This window comes from Hypanus sabinus, chromosome 17 (genome assembly GCF_030144855.1).
Source record: "Hypanus sabinus isolate sHypSab1 chromosome 17, sHypSab1.hap1, whole genome shotgun sequence".
In the NCBI taxonomy this organism is placed as follows: Eukaryota; Metazoa; Chordata; class Chondrichthyes; order Myliobatiformes; family Dasyatidae; genus Hypanus; species Hypanus sabinus.
Window position 1 is genome coordinate 39,931,984 of NC_082722.1, and position 15,706 is coordinate 39,947,689.

The 15,706-nt window shown below is 36.6% G+C and overlaps 1 protein-coding gene across 7 annotated transcripts in view; it reads left to right on the top strand.

Annotated features, from left to right (window-relative positions):
• Window positions 1-15,706, top strand: part of znf423 (zinc finger protein 423) — a 392,953-nt gene that overhangs the window by 325,020 nt on the left and 52,227 nt on the right. For all 7 annotated transcript variants that reach the window (XM_059992897.1, XM_059992895.1, XM_059992896.1 and 4 more), the window contains one exon: window positions 11,452-11,583. In XM_059992897.1, the coding sequence (XP_059848880.1) occupies window positions 11,452-11,583 (132 nt within the window). The remainder of the gene's footprint in view (window positions 1-11,451; window positions 11,584-15,706) is intronic.

The window sequence follows — 15,706 nt, forward strand, 5'->3', positions numbered from 1 at the left end:
TTGTATCTAAGATCCCTAAAACAAGCAATTTCCCCAACTACGTGGTTGGAGGATACCTGCTAAGCAAATACCGTACTGCAAATGCTGTTATTTCTGTAGCTTAAAAGCTGATGTCATTGAGTCACATTATTAGCTCCTATTTCTAACATTTCTTTTCTTTTTTGGAAGTGCTATGTTTCTTACCTCTCTGCAAGAACATAGCTTGGGATAGGACTTCCCACATGGGGTTTTTGAAGCACATACCCAAGTCCTAACACTCCATGGCACAGTGTGTTAATGCATTAACCTGCTGTGCCACAGGGCCAGTGTGATTTGTCATTTTTTATTTCACTGTAGTGAATTGCCACATCATTGGGCAGTGAAATTATCTTTCTTCCTCCATGGGGAAGGGAAATTGGGTTAAATGATTTATTTTCTAGTTCCTCTCCCATAAATAGGTGTGCATGTTGCCATTTTATTTATCCTTTCCTGAAAAATTCTTAGCATAGGTTTTTGGTAGTAACCTTTTGGTGTCAATTATTTATTTCCAAATTTAAGTAAACTAATGGCTTCTGAAGATGTTTGTTGGAAAGCTTTTTAAAATATTTAACAGTTTTGTGATACTATCTCTGTGCAGTGGAGGCTATTTAATTTAAAACAGAGTCTGTTCACTTTGTCTCAAAAATATTGCATAAAGTGTATCAGGGATTTAATCTATTTTTCTCTTTGTCATGTACAGTTCAGTCTCTACAGATTCAATTGGATGAGTGAGGTGCATTTTTCTTAATGTAGCATGTCATCTTTTTTTTAATGCTTGACCTTTTCCATTAATTCCATTGTGTTTTCTTCAAAACTAAACAATGCTTCTGATAATTGACTAGCTCAATGAACCACATTGTCAAATTTGTCTATGATTAATCTGCCCTTACTTCTCATTCAATTCATGATTTGTAGGCAATAGGGTCGATTCTAACCCAAAGAGAATTCTTCTGCTGTAATTTTAAATAATATAGTTCTTCCGGAATGGTGAATGCACATGGTGATAAATTGTTATAGAAATTTATAAAAGTAATTGTTCCTAAATATTGGTAATTCCTAATGTTTCCATGAAAGACATATATTTTCTTGTCACTATTAAGCATATTAAACTGGTGAAGGCAGCTCTATACAATTATACAATATGAGGCTCTGAATCATATTTAAGGAAAATCAAACTAACCATCAGGCAGTAACATTAGGGATTTCAGTGAAACAGTATGAGCAATGATTTTCATGAAGCCATTGTTCTTTTACACACAGTTAGCGCACTGCAATACAACTGAGGGATTTTAGTATACATGAAAGCAGACAAGCACTACTTTTATAAGGTCCCTAGCTAAATTGGGCAAAACCTCAGGGCTCCATGGTGGTGCCAGAGCAGCATTCTGATTTCTCATCACTCCATACAGATCATAGCAGGAAGGCTGCACTATCGTAAGAGTGACAGTAAGCCTTTTGATTTCACAAGGAAGCATGCGTCTAGCTGAGAAAGGGAAGGGACTATAGCCCGGACTGGACTCTAGATCGTGGTGAGTCTGAAATCCCAACTCAGTCACAGTGATTGCAGTGGATGTGAATCATGTGTTAAAACTGAACTGCAGGCATTTTAGCTTCAGCACATTCGACAGCTTTGTAAACTTTATCTGAAATTGTATTTGGCAATGCCAGGTGTATATTTTGTTTCCTGGAATATTTACTTATTATTAATTTTTGTGCTGGCTTGCTAAAGCATATGACCAGAAAACCAGCAGTGTATTCAAGCCGTCTGGTCCTGCAGTTTTCAAGTACCAGGGGCTCATTTGTATGCAGAGGGGATTAGCTAGAATTTACTGTATATTCACCCTGGGGAGCTGTGAACTCCCCAGGAATATGGGCTGCTGAAACATTGCAGTTGGAAAGATTAGAACAAACCCTTATGCTACAGACAGAGTCATGGTCACTCAGTAGGCCTCAGACATTAAGATCATTTTCATTTACAGCCTTTTTGATCATCCAACCTCAAAGAAAACCTCTGGTTTTATGACTGCTCATGCCAGAATTACCCAATTACTGTTTGCAAGGGGGAAATCTGAAAGCACTTATAACTAGTAGGCAGGGCACATGATCTGTGCGTATGGATTTTTTTCTGCCCACCCCAACCAATATTTTTACAGCTGTTGACATATATTGAGTTACATATGGCTGATCCGCATCCCTCTGGTATATTCTCAAAGATCTGTACACCATTAAATGTGCTAGTTTGAAGTAAATTACTCCAACTTAAATAAAGGACCTTGCTGTAGCATAGATGTTGCCATAAATACAAAATTTAGAGTTTTTGAAAATTGGCTGTGATTATACACGGTGAAAACATTCACCACTTGCAACAGAATCCATTTAAGTACAAGCTGCTGCTTTCTCTTGTGGGTTTGTTTGCAACGACATGCGGCTAATACTCAATATGTCCTTGCCTGCAGTCATTAGACTATCATTTTGGGGACTATCAGTGGTTCAATAAGTCTAGTGTTTATGGAGCTAAGGTTGTTGAATGTTCTCTCTTCAACTGGACTCAAAGGATTATGCCTGAAATTTTCATAAATTTACAGCAAAAGAACACAGCTGTTTAAAAAGCAACATTAATAAGACAAGTGTTATAGCAGATACAGTTCACTGGACAACACTGGGTGTCTTAAGAGAAAAGAGATCCAATAAAGATTGTTGCATATTTCAAACTGTTAGGTATTCTTTTTAAATATTTCATGCACATTATCACTATATTTCTGAGTTGGAAAGTAGCTGGACAGATTGGTATTGTACAAGGTGTGCTACTCTCTGGAATAATGTGGATTCCTATTGTTATTTCTCACTCTGAAAATTCTGAGCTACAGAACAAAATTAATCATAGAGTTTGCAAAATGCCACATTAAGTCATTCTTGTACCCTAACTCCTAAACTGAGTTTTTTGTGGAAGGAAAATAATAAGTGTAATATAGATTACAACAGTGTCTGACCAGTCTAATTAGTACCAAACTTAGATTTTCCTACTTGTAAGAATACTGACAACAGCGATGTGCCACAGAGAGTGGTAGCCTGATTCAAGAAGGCTCAATCTATGAACTGGTTACACTATAGAAATAATTACCTCAGCTCGATTGGAATGGTTCTGACAAGAACCCTCACAACTGTTGCCTTTGTGCCATTGGATAATATCCAGTTTTGGATAACTCCGAGCTTCTTCTACTGAAATGTTATGAATCATTGTCTTGGGCTTCATGGCAAACTTCATACACTTGTCATTTATTCATTATTCAGTAGAACTTGCCTCTGGTCACCTAGGCCCCTTCCTTTGTGACTTGGTGTCCCAAATAGTTCTGGCTCTCCAACTTGCTCTTGTTATTAAAGATGTAAATATTCATCTAAAAGTAATTTTTAAGCACCTATCATTAAATTTAATACTTCAGCTTGGTGAACATTGGGCCAGATTATAGTAGCCCCACAGGAGCTGCTAGCAAGCTGCAGTGCATGTGTCAATATGCTCCATACTTCTGCACCTGCACACTACAGTATAGAATATTGGAACACACTGGAGGCCACTTGCAGGTGCTCTGTCCCTGGACTCACTGCAGACTTCCTGTCTTCATTAGTATTGCAGGGAAAGGTCAGTTTTTTTATTAAACTATTTTAATTATGATTAATGTTTTAATTAATTCACAGCAGTTAATTCTGTTTTTGTGAATACTTATAATGTAATTTTGTAATGTTCTAATGGTTTTACTTATTTAATTTTTGCAGCTCTTCCTAAATGCATTTGATCATACATAGAAACAGTGAAGGGGCTTTCTGATGCACAAGGTATCAGGTTACAAGAGCATTACATAGGCAGGGTCTTAGTTTTTGCTTGTTGAGGCCTAGTTGCTGCTCACCTCTGCTTCGATTTGCAGAGTGGCCACAATGACTGAGCCTCAGGACCATTCTGTGCCAGGTCCCAGTAAAAGGTGATGTGGCCAAATGTGTGCATGGGTGGGAAGCTGAGGGCACTGTTGCAGCTGCAATTTGCAACTCGATTCAGTCCATTATGCCTCAGTCAAAGTGCTTGTGGGTCTTTTTGTATATTATTGGCAATTCCCCATTTCCACAAATGATTACATCATAGGATATGATTGGTAATTTTATTCACAATAGTGATCTAAGATTTTATAGATTATAGAAAATTTTGGAAGACTAGCTGTGTTTGTGAAACACAATATGTGCCACTTTGGTTATTTCAATTTTATTTGATATGAATGCAATTTGACTTCTGTATCTAAATTCGGCTTTGAAGAACCTTTGCAAGAAATACAGATCCATTTAGTAGTGCAAATCACAACACAGAGCATTACAGTGAACTCTACCACCAAAATGAATTTCTTAATTGCAATGGAAAGATTGCTGGAGGGAGAGTACAGAATACTTAGAGCCACCAGCAGGGGCTATATTTCAGGACACACATGCACCATAGTGAATCAGGATCAGGTTTATTATCACTGACATATATCGTAAAATGTGTTGCTTTGTGGTAGCAGTACAGTGTGATGCATGAAACATCCTATAAAATGCAATAAGAAATGTGTATTTAAAAATAAGTAGCACAAAAGGAGAGCAAAAATTGTGAGGTATGTTCATCAGTTCATTGTCCATTCAGAAATCTGATGGCGGAGGGGAGAAAGCTGTTCCTAAAATGTTAGGTGTTTTGATTTCAGTCTTCTGTATTTCCTCTCTGATGGTAGTACTGAGAAGAGGGCATGTCCTGGGTGATGAGAGTCCTTAATGATGGTTACCACCTTTTTGAAGCATCATGTTTTGCAAGTACTCATGCAAGTTATTAACATGCAAAAGCAATCAATGAAAATATACTTCAAGTACTGCCTTATCATGCTCAATATATTTAATTCCAAAACTTCCTAACCCAGAGGCACGTTAGGTACCATTGAGTCATAATTGACACCTCACAGCTTCAGTTTATCACAAACAATTATATGCAGTATTGTTTAAGTATTACTGTTTAAGTAATCATTGAGGGAGGGCATGTTGCTGAAGAAGCCAAGAGACTGTAATATAATACATAATACTAATGGTACACATCCTGTTACTGGATGCATGTTGGTTTTGTTGTAGTAAAATATTCAACGTTTATCAAGAAAATCATAACTCCACAATATGCATAGAAGTGCCTGTCTACCTGAAAATGAACATTATTCCATTTGCACAATAGCAATTACTGTTCAATGCAAATATATCTGAAATAATATACTACTTAAAAGTTCAAAGTACATTTATTATCAAAGTATGCATGCAGAATACAACCCTGAAATTCGTCTTCCTCGCAGACGGTCACAAAACAAAGAACAACCATGGAACCAACCTGTTCAAAGGAAAACAGCAAATCCTCTCCTGCCCCACATGCAAATAAAATCATGCAAACTGCAACAAACAAAAGTCAAAAATATAGAATATAAAACACAAAAGGCATATTTTAGTACAGGTCAGCTCAGCGCTCATTATCTGCAGTCCACCTGATTCAAAAATCACCCAAAAGTAGCAACAAAAAATACATACTATAAAACATATATCCAGTATATATAATTTATTAAACAATGGATTTTCAAAACTTGGTTAGACCATTTATTAACTAACTCTGAGACTGCTAAAGTGTGTTCAGAGTTCAGAATGTTTGAACAGCAACTCCCAGCATTCATGTCTGTAGCTAATAAAACAACAATAAAAAACACGAGGAAATCTGCAAATGCTGGAAATTCAAGCAACACACACAAAATGCTGGTGGAACACAGCAGGCCAGGCAGCATCTATAGGGAGAAGTACAGTCAACGGTTTGGGCCGAGACCCTTCTTTGTTCTGTCAAATCAGAAGGGTAAGTTTTTCACAGGAGATCTAAAGGGTATATTTTTTTTACATATACGAGTGAGTATCTGGAATGATCTGCAGTGGAGGCAGATACAATGTATAAAAGTACTGTATATTGGTGTAATGCAGGCAAATGGGATTACTGTAGATAGACATCACAGTAGGCAAGGATGAGGTGAAAGACCCCGATTTCTATGATTTAGATAGTTTTCCTTTCATTGGTTTAGTTTTACACAAACCAGTTACAAGAAGAACGGGTCAAAATCAAATTGATGTGATGTTGAAATGGTGTTTCAGGATCACTGAAAATTAAAATAATATGATGTTGTATCATTGTCATTACCAGAAAGTAGTGTTACTGTTTAATCCTTTTAAAATGAATGTAAAGTTTTAATGATCCTTTGTTGAAATGCATTAAATAACAAAAAGTTGTACTTTCTTTGAACAGTCAGTATCAAGTCTGCTTGCCACAGAAAGTTAAACCATGATAAATTCAATCTAGGTATGCTTTCACTGATGTGATTATTTTAATTTACTGCTAGTTAAGCATGCATCCATTGAAACAATTTAAGTGTAGAGGCTAATATCTTAAAGTTTGAATTATTGTTGGAGATTTTTTACTTTTTTGTTATATTTACCTGTCTCAGACTATAGCACCTCTCTTTATTTCCTCCTGAATAAGATTTTGGATGAAATTTGTCCATACTAATCTCACTTTTAATCTCACTGTTAATTTTGCATTTCCTCAATGTGGTTGATTAAGGAGATGCACAGTTGCTTGTCTTATTCATTTAGATTTGAAATTTGATTTCCCCTGTTGCTATATAATCATCTCATGCTTCCACCAAATCAACACAAAATATTTTAAAATCTGAAGTGCAAGAGCAATTTTAATGCATGGTAAATGCCGTTGAATTCTCTCCTGTAATAAGTTATCATGCTTAAACTGGATTTTACTTTGGAGATTTTTCATGCTGAACCATCATTAAGATGTGTGCAACTATAATTCCGTTGATAACATGAGAGATCTTTTTTTACTGGAATTACCTCAGAAATATGGTTAGGAAGTATAAGGTTAAAGAAAATCATGGTTTAACTTGAATAATATCTTGTTATTAACATCACATTTCCCAAGTCATCATTAATAAATTTCTTTGTGACCTGTTGTTATTGTCACCAACAACTTCTATTTTAAAATTTCTTTTTCTAGTTATTTTTATCAGTAACTTAATATTGATGGAGTGTTATGGATTAAGGTGATTCAAAGTGATTCCCGCAAAAACAAAAGACAAGTCCAGTCAGATGTCTTGTATTTAAAAAAAATATGGGTTTTGATTGAAACAGTCTGGCGGGTTAAGTAGTTGGAAAAGAAAGAATAATTTTGCCTTTTCTGCATCTTAGATTTTATATAGTACCTTACTTTCTCTCTCTTCACTGTACATCACGATGTTATTTTTGCAAATTCACTTTGTCTTTTTTGTCACGTGTTCTGGTATTAATGTACATTTATCCTTGTAGTCAAACTAAATAATATAGCTGATGCAAGTGCAAAAAGACATTGACTAATTTTATTGTTTAAGAATTGTTTAAACTTAAAAAGAATAATAATGTCCAAACTCATAAGCTATGGCCTGACTTGATTTCTATAATGCATGTTTGTTTTTAAACAATGAATTGAAATGAGCACCATATTATATCAGAGGGCACTTATCAAATCAAAATCCTTTTGTCTGATTACTTCTGTTGCTGTTTTTCTCATCCTTCTGTCCTGTATTTTCCCTGCTTACATGCATTGTGTCAACACTTAATGTTATCTAGAACCTGTTGTATCACATATATTTATACTCACTTTGTTTACATCCAAAGGGGGATAAGAAGTTTCTAAAATAAAAGCAAACGCTTAAATTAGAGGTAAAAAAGCAAAAGCCGTGGAAAAATTGTATAAATAAAACAGAAATCAGTAAAGATAGATAACGAACATGGAATACCTTCTTTAATTTTTAAAAATGCAGGAGTGCTATGTTGCCAAAGCAATCAACTTTAGGCTCAGATTCAAGTTGTTCATTAAATGTTGACATAAAATTCACAATAGCTCCTCGTAGCTAAAGTCAAAGTGATTTGGCTGGATCACTTGCAGACATTTGTGAATGATCTGAATTCCACAGCTACTGTTTCTTGCCTCATGGTTGAAACTTCAGCATGACAAAATGAGTACTGTAAAGGTGTAAGCAGATTTTGCTGTTAATTATGCTCATTCAAAGGTATTGCAGCCTGTCTGATATTAATTTAAGTGGTTTTGAAAGACCTAAGAATTACTTTAGTGTATATATTGCTTTGTGATTTGTGTAGACGTTACATTACATCAATAAATGGAATGAGAGCATGAATATTAGAAAAAGGAACTCTACTGTCTCATTAAAACTGCAAAAAATACAACAGAAGTATGTCTATTAGAAAGCTGTTAGCATACTCTAACTATACCATTAGTTTCTTTGTTAGTAGAGTATGTGTCTGCCTGGTCACAAGTAGCAAGGTCACCCCTGCTGCTCTGGGTGCTGGCTCTGCCTGTGCTGGCGGTATTTCCTTCTTTTCCTCTTTCTCCCTGGCACTATCTTTCTTTTTCTTTCTCTCCTGAGGTGCAGATGGCCACATTTGCAGGTTAACTGGAACAGCTGGAGGCGCATTATTAGTTCCCTGCTGCGAACTCATATTTGCTTAGATTTTTTTTAACTGCACAGTAATTTATGACTTTTAGCCACTGATGTAGCTGGTATGCTTCTTGTGAACAGACTGATCTGTGTTCAGAATTCATTTGCATTTGTTAAAATGTTGAAAAGAAGGATGCAATTGTCTTTTTAATCAATTAATCGATGATTATTGTTCATAGGGCTATAGCAGCTTTGAAATGTAAACAACATGAACTGTAGCAGACACTAATCCCTTAGGGGATTCTAGACAATATTTATACTAGTGCATTCATCTGTGGTGACAGTTTCTAAGGAGTGCAATAGTAGATCATAACTGCCATGAGTGAGAAGTCAGCAGACTGTTTATTCCACTCCATTTAATGTTTAGAAGCACAATAAATAATTACCTTTGTTTTAAAATTTGTATTATAAATGATTCTGGGCTCCAACTGCAACTTCATGCACAAAATGGATATTGCTTTGTTTGGTTCCTCAGGGTTAGAAAAAAATAAAGCTTTTATAGTTTTAATTCAAAACTAACAGCACTAACTCCCTTAAGTACACTTGGTATGTTAAATTAACAACGAAAACGCAAATATTTATTTTCTGCATTATTGCATAGCTCATGCAGAAATTCATTGAGCTAAAGAAATATGCTACATGAATATACAAATAGTTTAGAGGAGTGTATTTATGCATAATTTATTCATAACTATTTTTCTTGTCTGTTAAGATTTTTTCCCCATTCAGAAATACATTGTATTTACAGGAGGGCTTGTGTTTTATCTTGTTATACTTAAATGCAGTAATCTAATAGTGCTCCGCGTTTGCTAACTGCATTAAGCATTTCAAGCTGTTGAAATACCAATGTCTGACATCTTGAAATTATGAACTTGGGTTTGAGTTCCAGTTCTTCATAGAATTGGAAATAATTCACTTGACTAAACATCACTCCAAGAATAAATTCCTGAATTGCAGTACAAAGTTTGACTACCAAATTACCACATCTATAAAGCTATGGCCTAGAAGGATCGAGCACTGGGGTTCTCAACTTGTCATTGTTATACATCTGAGGACCATCTATATGCAGTGAACCTGCAATTGTCACTATTTCTAGGTGGAATCATGCTGTTCCAGAAATCCAGTCAGATTTTCCTTTAACCCATGTGACAAGTACTCAACTTCTGTATCAGATGTATGCAAAATGAGATTATTAGCCAGGAAAAATGGGCCATGCTATACTGAGGTTGTCTCTGGAACAATTTAAGGGGGGCGTTCTGAAGCAAGCCTCTCCACAGTGCTGGGAATGTAATCCAATATTCTGTTTGTGTTTACTGCATCTTACTCACCTCCTATCCCGTCCACATCTCCAGGCAACACTACTACCCTAACCGCGTACTTGGGTTTTAATCTCTGGTCACACCCCCATCACTGTTGGTCTTTGAGTTATCCTGACCTTTTCATCACAGTTTCATACAGTGGACTAATTCTGCTCCAAAAACTCCTTGTCTTGTGATCACAATGAGATGTCTTTTCCTGAGCCGAAAAATGCAGAACCATTTTCTTAATGCGCTGCCAGAGCTAGCCTACCTCAAACACTGCTTTAGCAGAATTTATCCCAAGCTACAGCTGGAACTGCAGATAAACTGGCACAGTTGGTAGTAGGTCATGTGGAGGATGAACAGAGAATTATCCATTGTTTTCTCTACCTTCACCAGAACTTAAAAGGGCTATTTGATCAAGGTGGAATTCGAGTTGGTGCTACTGAATGGATTTATGTCATACATGTGCACCAAAGGGCCGGGTGAACCAGAACCTCACCTTACCCACTCCTGTCCCAATCTAGATAGGTACTCCATTTAGTTCAGTTTGATCCACTCAACCTGAACTGAATGATCCAGTTCATGTAGCATCACCGCATGCAGTGTCTTACTACTAGACCAGTGATGACTGTGTTGGGCATGGGACTGGGTCCAGAATGACAGTGGTTCAGTCAGGCCCAAGCTGAGATCCAATTTTACACTCAAGCAGGTGAGTAGATTGAACATTGTCAGTGGTCACCATTGAGAGGAGGAATAGAGAGGCAAAACTATCTGTATTCTTAAAATGACAATTTTATTCATTATTGCCAGTCTTGACGTGTAAGGCATGCTACTGAACCATAGACTGAGTTAGAATGCAAACAGGTTAACCTTTCCCGAAATGAATTGTAATATAATAATTTATTGTAGCCTATATGATATGTCACAACAGTTAAAGATAGAAAATATCAACATGTAATATTGGTACATTTAGCCTTTGCCTCACTGCTTCTAAAAGCACAGCAGGAAAGGAGTTGTTTTGTCCAATCAAAAACATCTGTGGTCAGTGCAACTAATCCTGATTTGGTGACAGGCAGTTACCAAGAATCAGCAGGGTCCTAATCTGCTGTCATCAAATCTGATAGCATGTGATAAATCTGTCAGCTCCAAATGCTCATCTTCAGCTGCCAAAAATATTCCAAACCTAGGAATTTAGTCAAAGGCATAATACAATTGTGTTTATGAACTTAGGCCCATGTTGATTTATATTTTCTTTGTATTGTTGCTTTTCAAACCTTCGCATTACATGCCAGTGCTTTGTGCACTTTAAGTGTAGTCTGGCATACATGCTGATTATTGAATACATAGATTTAAAACAGCACAATTTTAATTGTTGCTAGTTATGGGATTATGGTAAAACACTATTACAGATTTTTGTTGTCTTTGTCCATACTTGATTCAGATACTGCTTGAATTTGTTTGGATGGTTACTTTATACACATTGGCAACTTGCCTTCTACATTACACTTCTTTGTACTAATAGTTATCTTATTTGAACTTTACAGAGGAAGGAATCAATCATGAGTGCAAACTGTGTAACCAGATGTTTGACTCGCCGGCAAAGCTGTTATGTCACCTGATTGAACACAGTTTTGAAGGAATGGGAGGTACTTTTAAGTGCCCAGTTTGTTTTACAGGTAAGGTGCACATTATAGAACTTGGATTAACCATTTTTACTTTTGCAAAGAAGACTTATTTTTAAATGTGAACACTCAAGAAATTTATCGTTAATCTGAAAATATTTGAAGAACTGTCACCAAATAAATGATCAAAAAGTTGGTCTGCCCAGTTAACTTTTTTTTTTGTTCTGTGCACTCCTGGCAGTGCTGCTGCAAATTAACATTTTTAGCAAAGAAACAATCACTAACTTACGGTTTCATTTTTCTGACATATTGAGAAGTGTCATGCATTTTATCCAGTATATTTGGCTTTTCTACAGAATTGTCAAAAAAAGTAGAACGCATTTTCTATTTTGAATTTAAATACACAAGTCCTTTGAAGCTAACGCACAGATCCAAAAAGCAATCACAAAGGCCAATGGAATGTTGGCCTTCATCTCATGGGGCTGGAGGGAAAAAAAGGAGGAAGTTATGCTTCATTTGCTCGGAGCCTTGGTGATATCTCATTTGGAGTACAGCAGTGAGTTTTGGGAATTAGCAACAAGTTGTATATGTTAGCTCATATACACTTGAGTATAGAAGATTGAGGGGTGACCTGATTAAGGTGTTTTAAGTTTTATGAGGATTCTCTAGGTTAGATTCAGAAAAAACTATTTCCTCTGGCTTGGGTTCAAAAACAGTGAGCAATTTCAAAAATAGAGCCATGCAGGATGAAATCAGGAAGTATGTGTTCTGAGAAGTACATATTATTTTTGCCCTTGCAGTTGTGAGTACTGAGATAATTGGTGGTTTCAGGACTGAGTTAATAGATTTTTATTCAGTAATGGCAATGAGGAATGGAATGAGAGCAAGAAAATGGAGTCTGGGTACAGATTAATGATGTATAATTAATTGATAGAGTGGGCTTGAGGGGAAGGTTCAGCTATTCCTATGCTTTGGAATTGATGAAGAACGTAAGATCCTCTTATCCTCCGTTGGTTGGTAACAACTGCTGTGGAGCAGGGTTTAAAATAATGTGGCAAAGAGAGGTGAACATGCTGAAGCATCAAAGAGAATCAATATGCACAGAGGAAGAGGCAAGCAGCACTTCAGTCAGAAAATTCAGAAGGAAGAGTGATCAAAAGGAAAATACTGTTAAAGCTGGAAATCTGAAATCAAAACAGTAAATACTGAATGTATGCTGTGGGACAGGTTGCATCAGTAGAGAGAGAAAGTGTTAACCTTTTATCAGAATTGACAAATATTACAGATGCAACAGGTTTTAAATAAATACAGAGCCAAGGGAGAAAGGGGTTGCAAAGTGCAAACAGAGGTAGTACATGTGAGGTGAGAAGACAATGAACTGAAAAGTCTGAGTGAATAGAAGACAGGAATGATAAAGTAACCAGAGTGGATCATAATCCAAGCCAAAAGAGATAAGAGTGGAGGAAGTAAAGAAACAAAAGATGCGTCTAGTGGAACTGTGCACCTGTGCAATTTCCAGAGATATAAAGGATCTCGGCCCAAGATGTTGGCTATTTATTTCACTTCATAGACGTTATCTGATGAGCTGTGTTCCTCCAGCATTTTGTGTGTGTTGCTCTGGATTTCCAGCATCTTCAGAATCTCTTGTGTTTATGACTTCTCCATCCTTTCCTTTTACTTTGCTTCTCCCACTTTCCGCATTGCGTCACAATAATTGAAGGCCCTGTTATCTCTCAAATGTGTTTAGATTTTTCTTACTGGTTGTTGATTATCAACTATTGTTTCTTTTCTTTGAGTGGTTGCCCTTGACATTGAGTCAACATTTGGTTGACTGTGGCATCAAAGTAATTGAAATTATTGGGGATAAAGTCTACTTTTAAAACTGTGAGAGTCCTCATGGCAATATGTTAGGCCCAACCTCTTCAGCCATTTCACCTGTAATTTTCCTCACATCTTAAGGTTAGGAAAGGAAATAATTGCTGTTAATTTTATTTGCATTTCCTCATAAAATAAACTGATCCATCTGTGAATGGAGTAGTAATATAAGTTGAAAAGTGGCAAATTTCATTCATGCTACATGTGCTAGACAATGCCATTCTCCAACAAAGTAGACTAACCACAACCCTTGATGTTCATTGCCAAGTCCCAAATCATCAGTATCTTGGAGGTCACCATTGAGGAGAAACTCAACTGGACCAGCCACATAAATGTCACATCTACTTGAGCTGGTCTAAAGGCTAGGTAACCTGCACTGAGAGGCTTCCACCATCTAAAAGGTCTGTTGGCATTGTTAGGAATTGTTCTTCATTTGCGCAATCGAGTATAGTGCCAACCATATGCAAGGAGCTTGACACTATCCAAAGCAAAGTACCTTGCTTGACTGGCACCCTAAATTTTCATTCCCACCATCACTGGCATTCTGTTGTGTGTACCATCTACAAAATGCACAGAATCTACTTGCCTAGTTAATTCCAACAATTCCAAACCCACAACTTCAACCACCAAAAAAGAAGGGTAGCAGGTTCCCTTCCAAGTCCACTCACTCTGATTTGGAAATGTATCATCATTACTTCATCATCAGTTTTTACCTTCTCAAGACCATTTTGAAATCAAATGAAATGCTGGCCTTGTCGCCAGCAGCTATATCCCAAAAAACTAATGTAGGGTATTGTTTTTCCTTGTCTTCCCCAATAAAATGTGGGTGAGAATGTCTGGTTGCCTTCCCTGATATTGATTGTGGGCAGGACATTGATCTGCAGCTATATGAACGCACTACAGAAATTTGGATTGTTCTCCATAAAGGGAGATTTATTGAAACAGTTTTGAATAATGAGGAGATTTGTTAGATTAAATAAAGAAAAGCTACTTCCTATGATCTGTAGTGTACTACTGAGCAGGTGGTGGAAAGTTCAGCAGTGACTTTCTAAAGGGAGTTTGATATCTACTTGAGGATATATCTTTAGGAGTACTGGGACCAGCAGAACATTGTGGGACATTTTAAAATGTCAAAGTGGATAAATCACCAGCTCTGGATAAATTGTACCAAGGTATTTAATACAAGAACAGGTTTTGACTATAATTTCCCATCTTATTTGTGCGGTGTCAGAGGAATGAAAAATTGTTGATGTACCATTGTTTAATGGAAGGGAGTATTCTGAGGGAGAACATAAATGTATTAACTGTATGAATCCAGCATGAATTCATCACAGAAATGATATGTTGAACTAACTAACTTAATTTTGTGACATAGTAGTAAGTTGCATCATTGAGGGTAGAGCTCATCTGAATTTGGCTAAACATTTGTTCCACATAGTAGTTAAAAGCAGTGAAAGCCATGGGAAGTTACCAGGCTGGAAACAATATTGGCTTAGAGTAGAAAGCAAGGGTTAGCAGGAATTATATTGATTCAAGAGTTGCATACAGTTAGGTGCTACAGGACTTGCTGCTAAGCTTCATGAATTTTGTGGTGCTGGTATAAATTCTTGGCTTAACTGTAGTAGAGAGAAAAGTTGGTAATGACTTTAAAATTGTAATCGTGGTTGACAATGAGTAAGAAACTGAGGCTACAGAACAATATTACTGGACTAGTTAGCTCTGTGAAAAATTGCTATCTTGAGCTGTTGCTAGAGCTGGAGAATTGTAGTTTAGTTATGGGGTCCGACTACCCAAGGTTGAAGGAAGGAGACTGAAAGCAGATTTAATGACAGCATATAAAATTATTAGATACATACTGAGATCGGTAACCAAGGGCAAAGACTTAAACTGATTTATAGACGTGGAAAGGAATCTAGAAGCAATAATACTTCACTGAACGAGCCTGGAATCCACAGCTTAAAAAAGTGATGAAGGCAGAAATACTGTATTTTTTATTCCTTAAAAGTAGACTCTTACAAGGCCCAAGCTCACCTCATTGACCCTACCTGGCATGTAGCAGGGATATTTGTTGTCAGCTATGTTATTGACTAACTTAGAAATTAATAACACAAAAAAATATCTTGCAATTACATACCATAGAGTGACTACATTTGAAGCTCTGTTGCAAATCTCGTCAAGGTTGACATTTCAGTCAGTCTATATGATTAGAGTCATAGAGAAGTACAGCACAGAAACAGACCTTGTGGCCTATCTAGTCCATGCCAAAACCATTTAAACTGCCTACTCCCATCGACTTGCACCA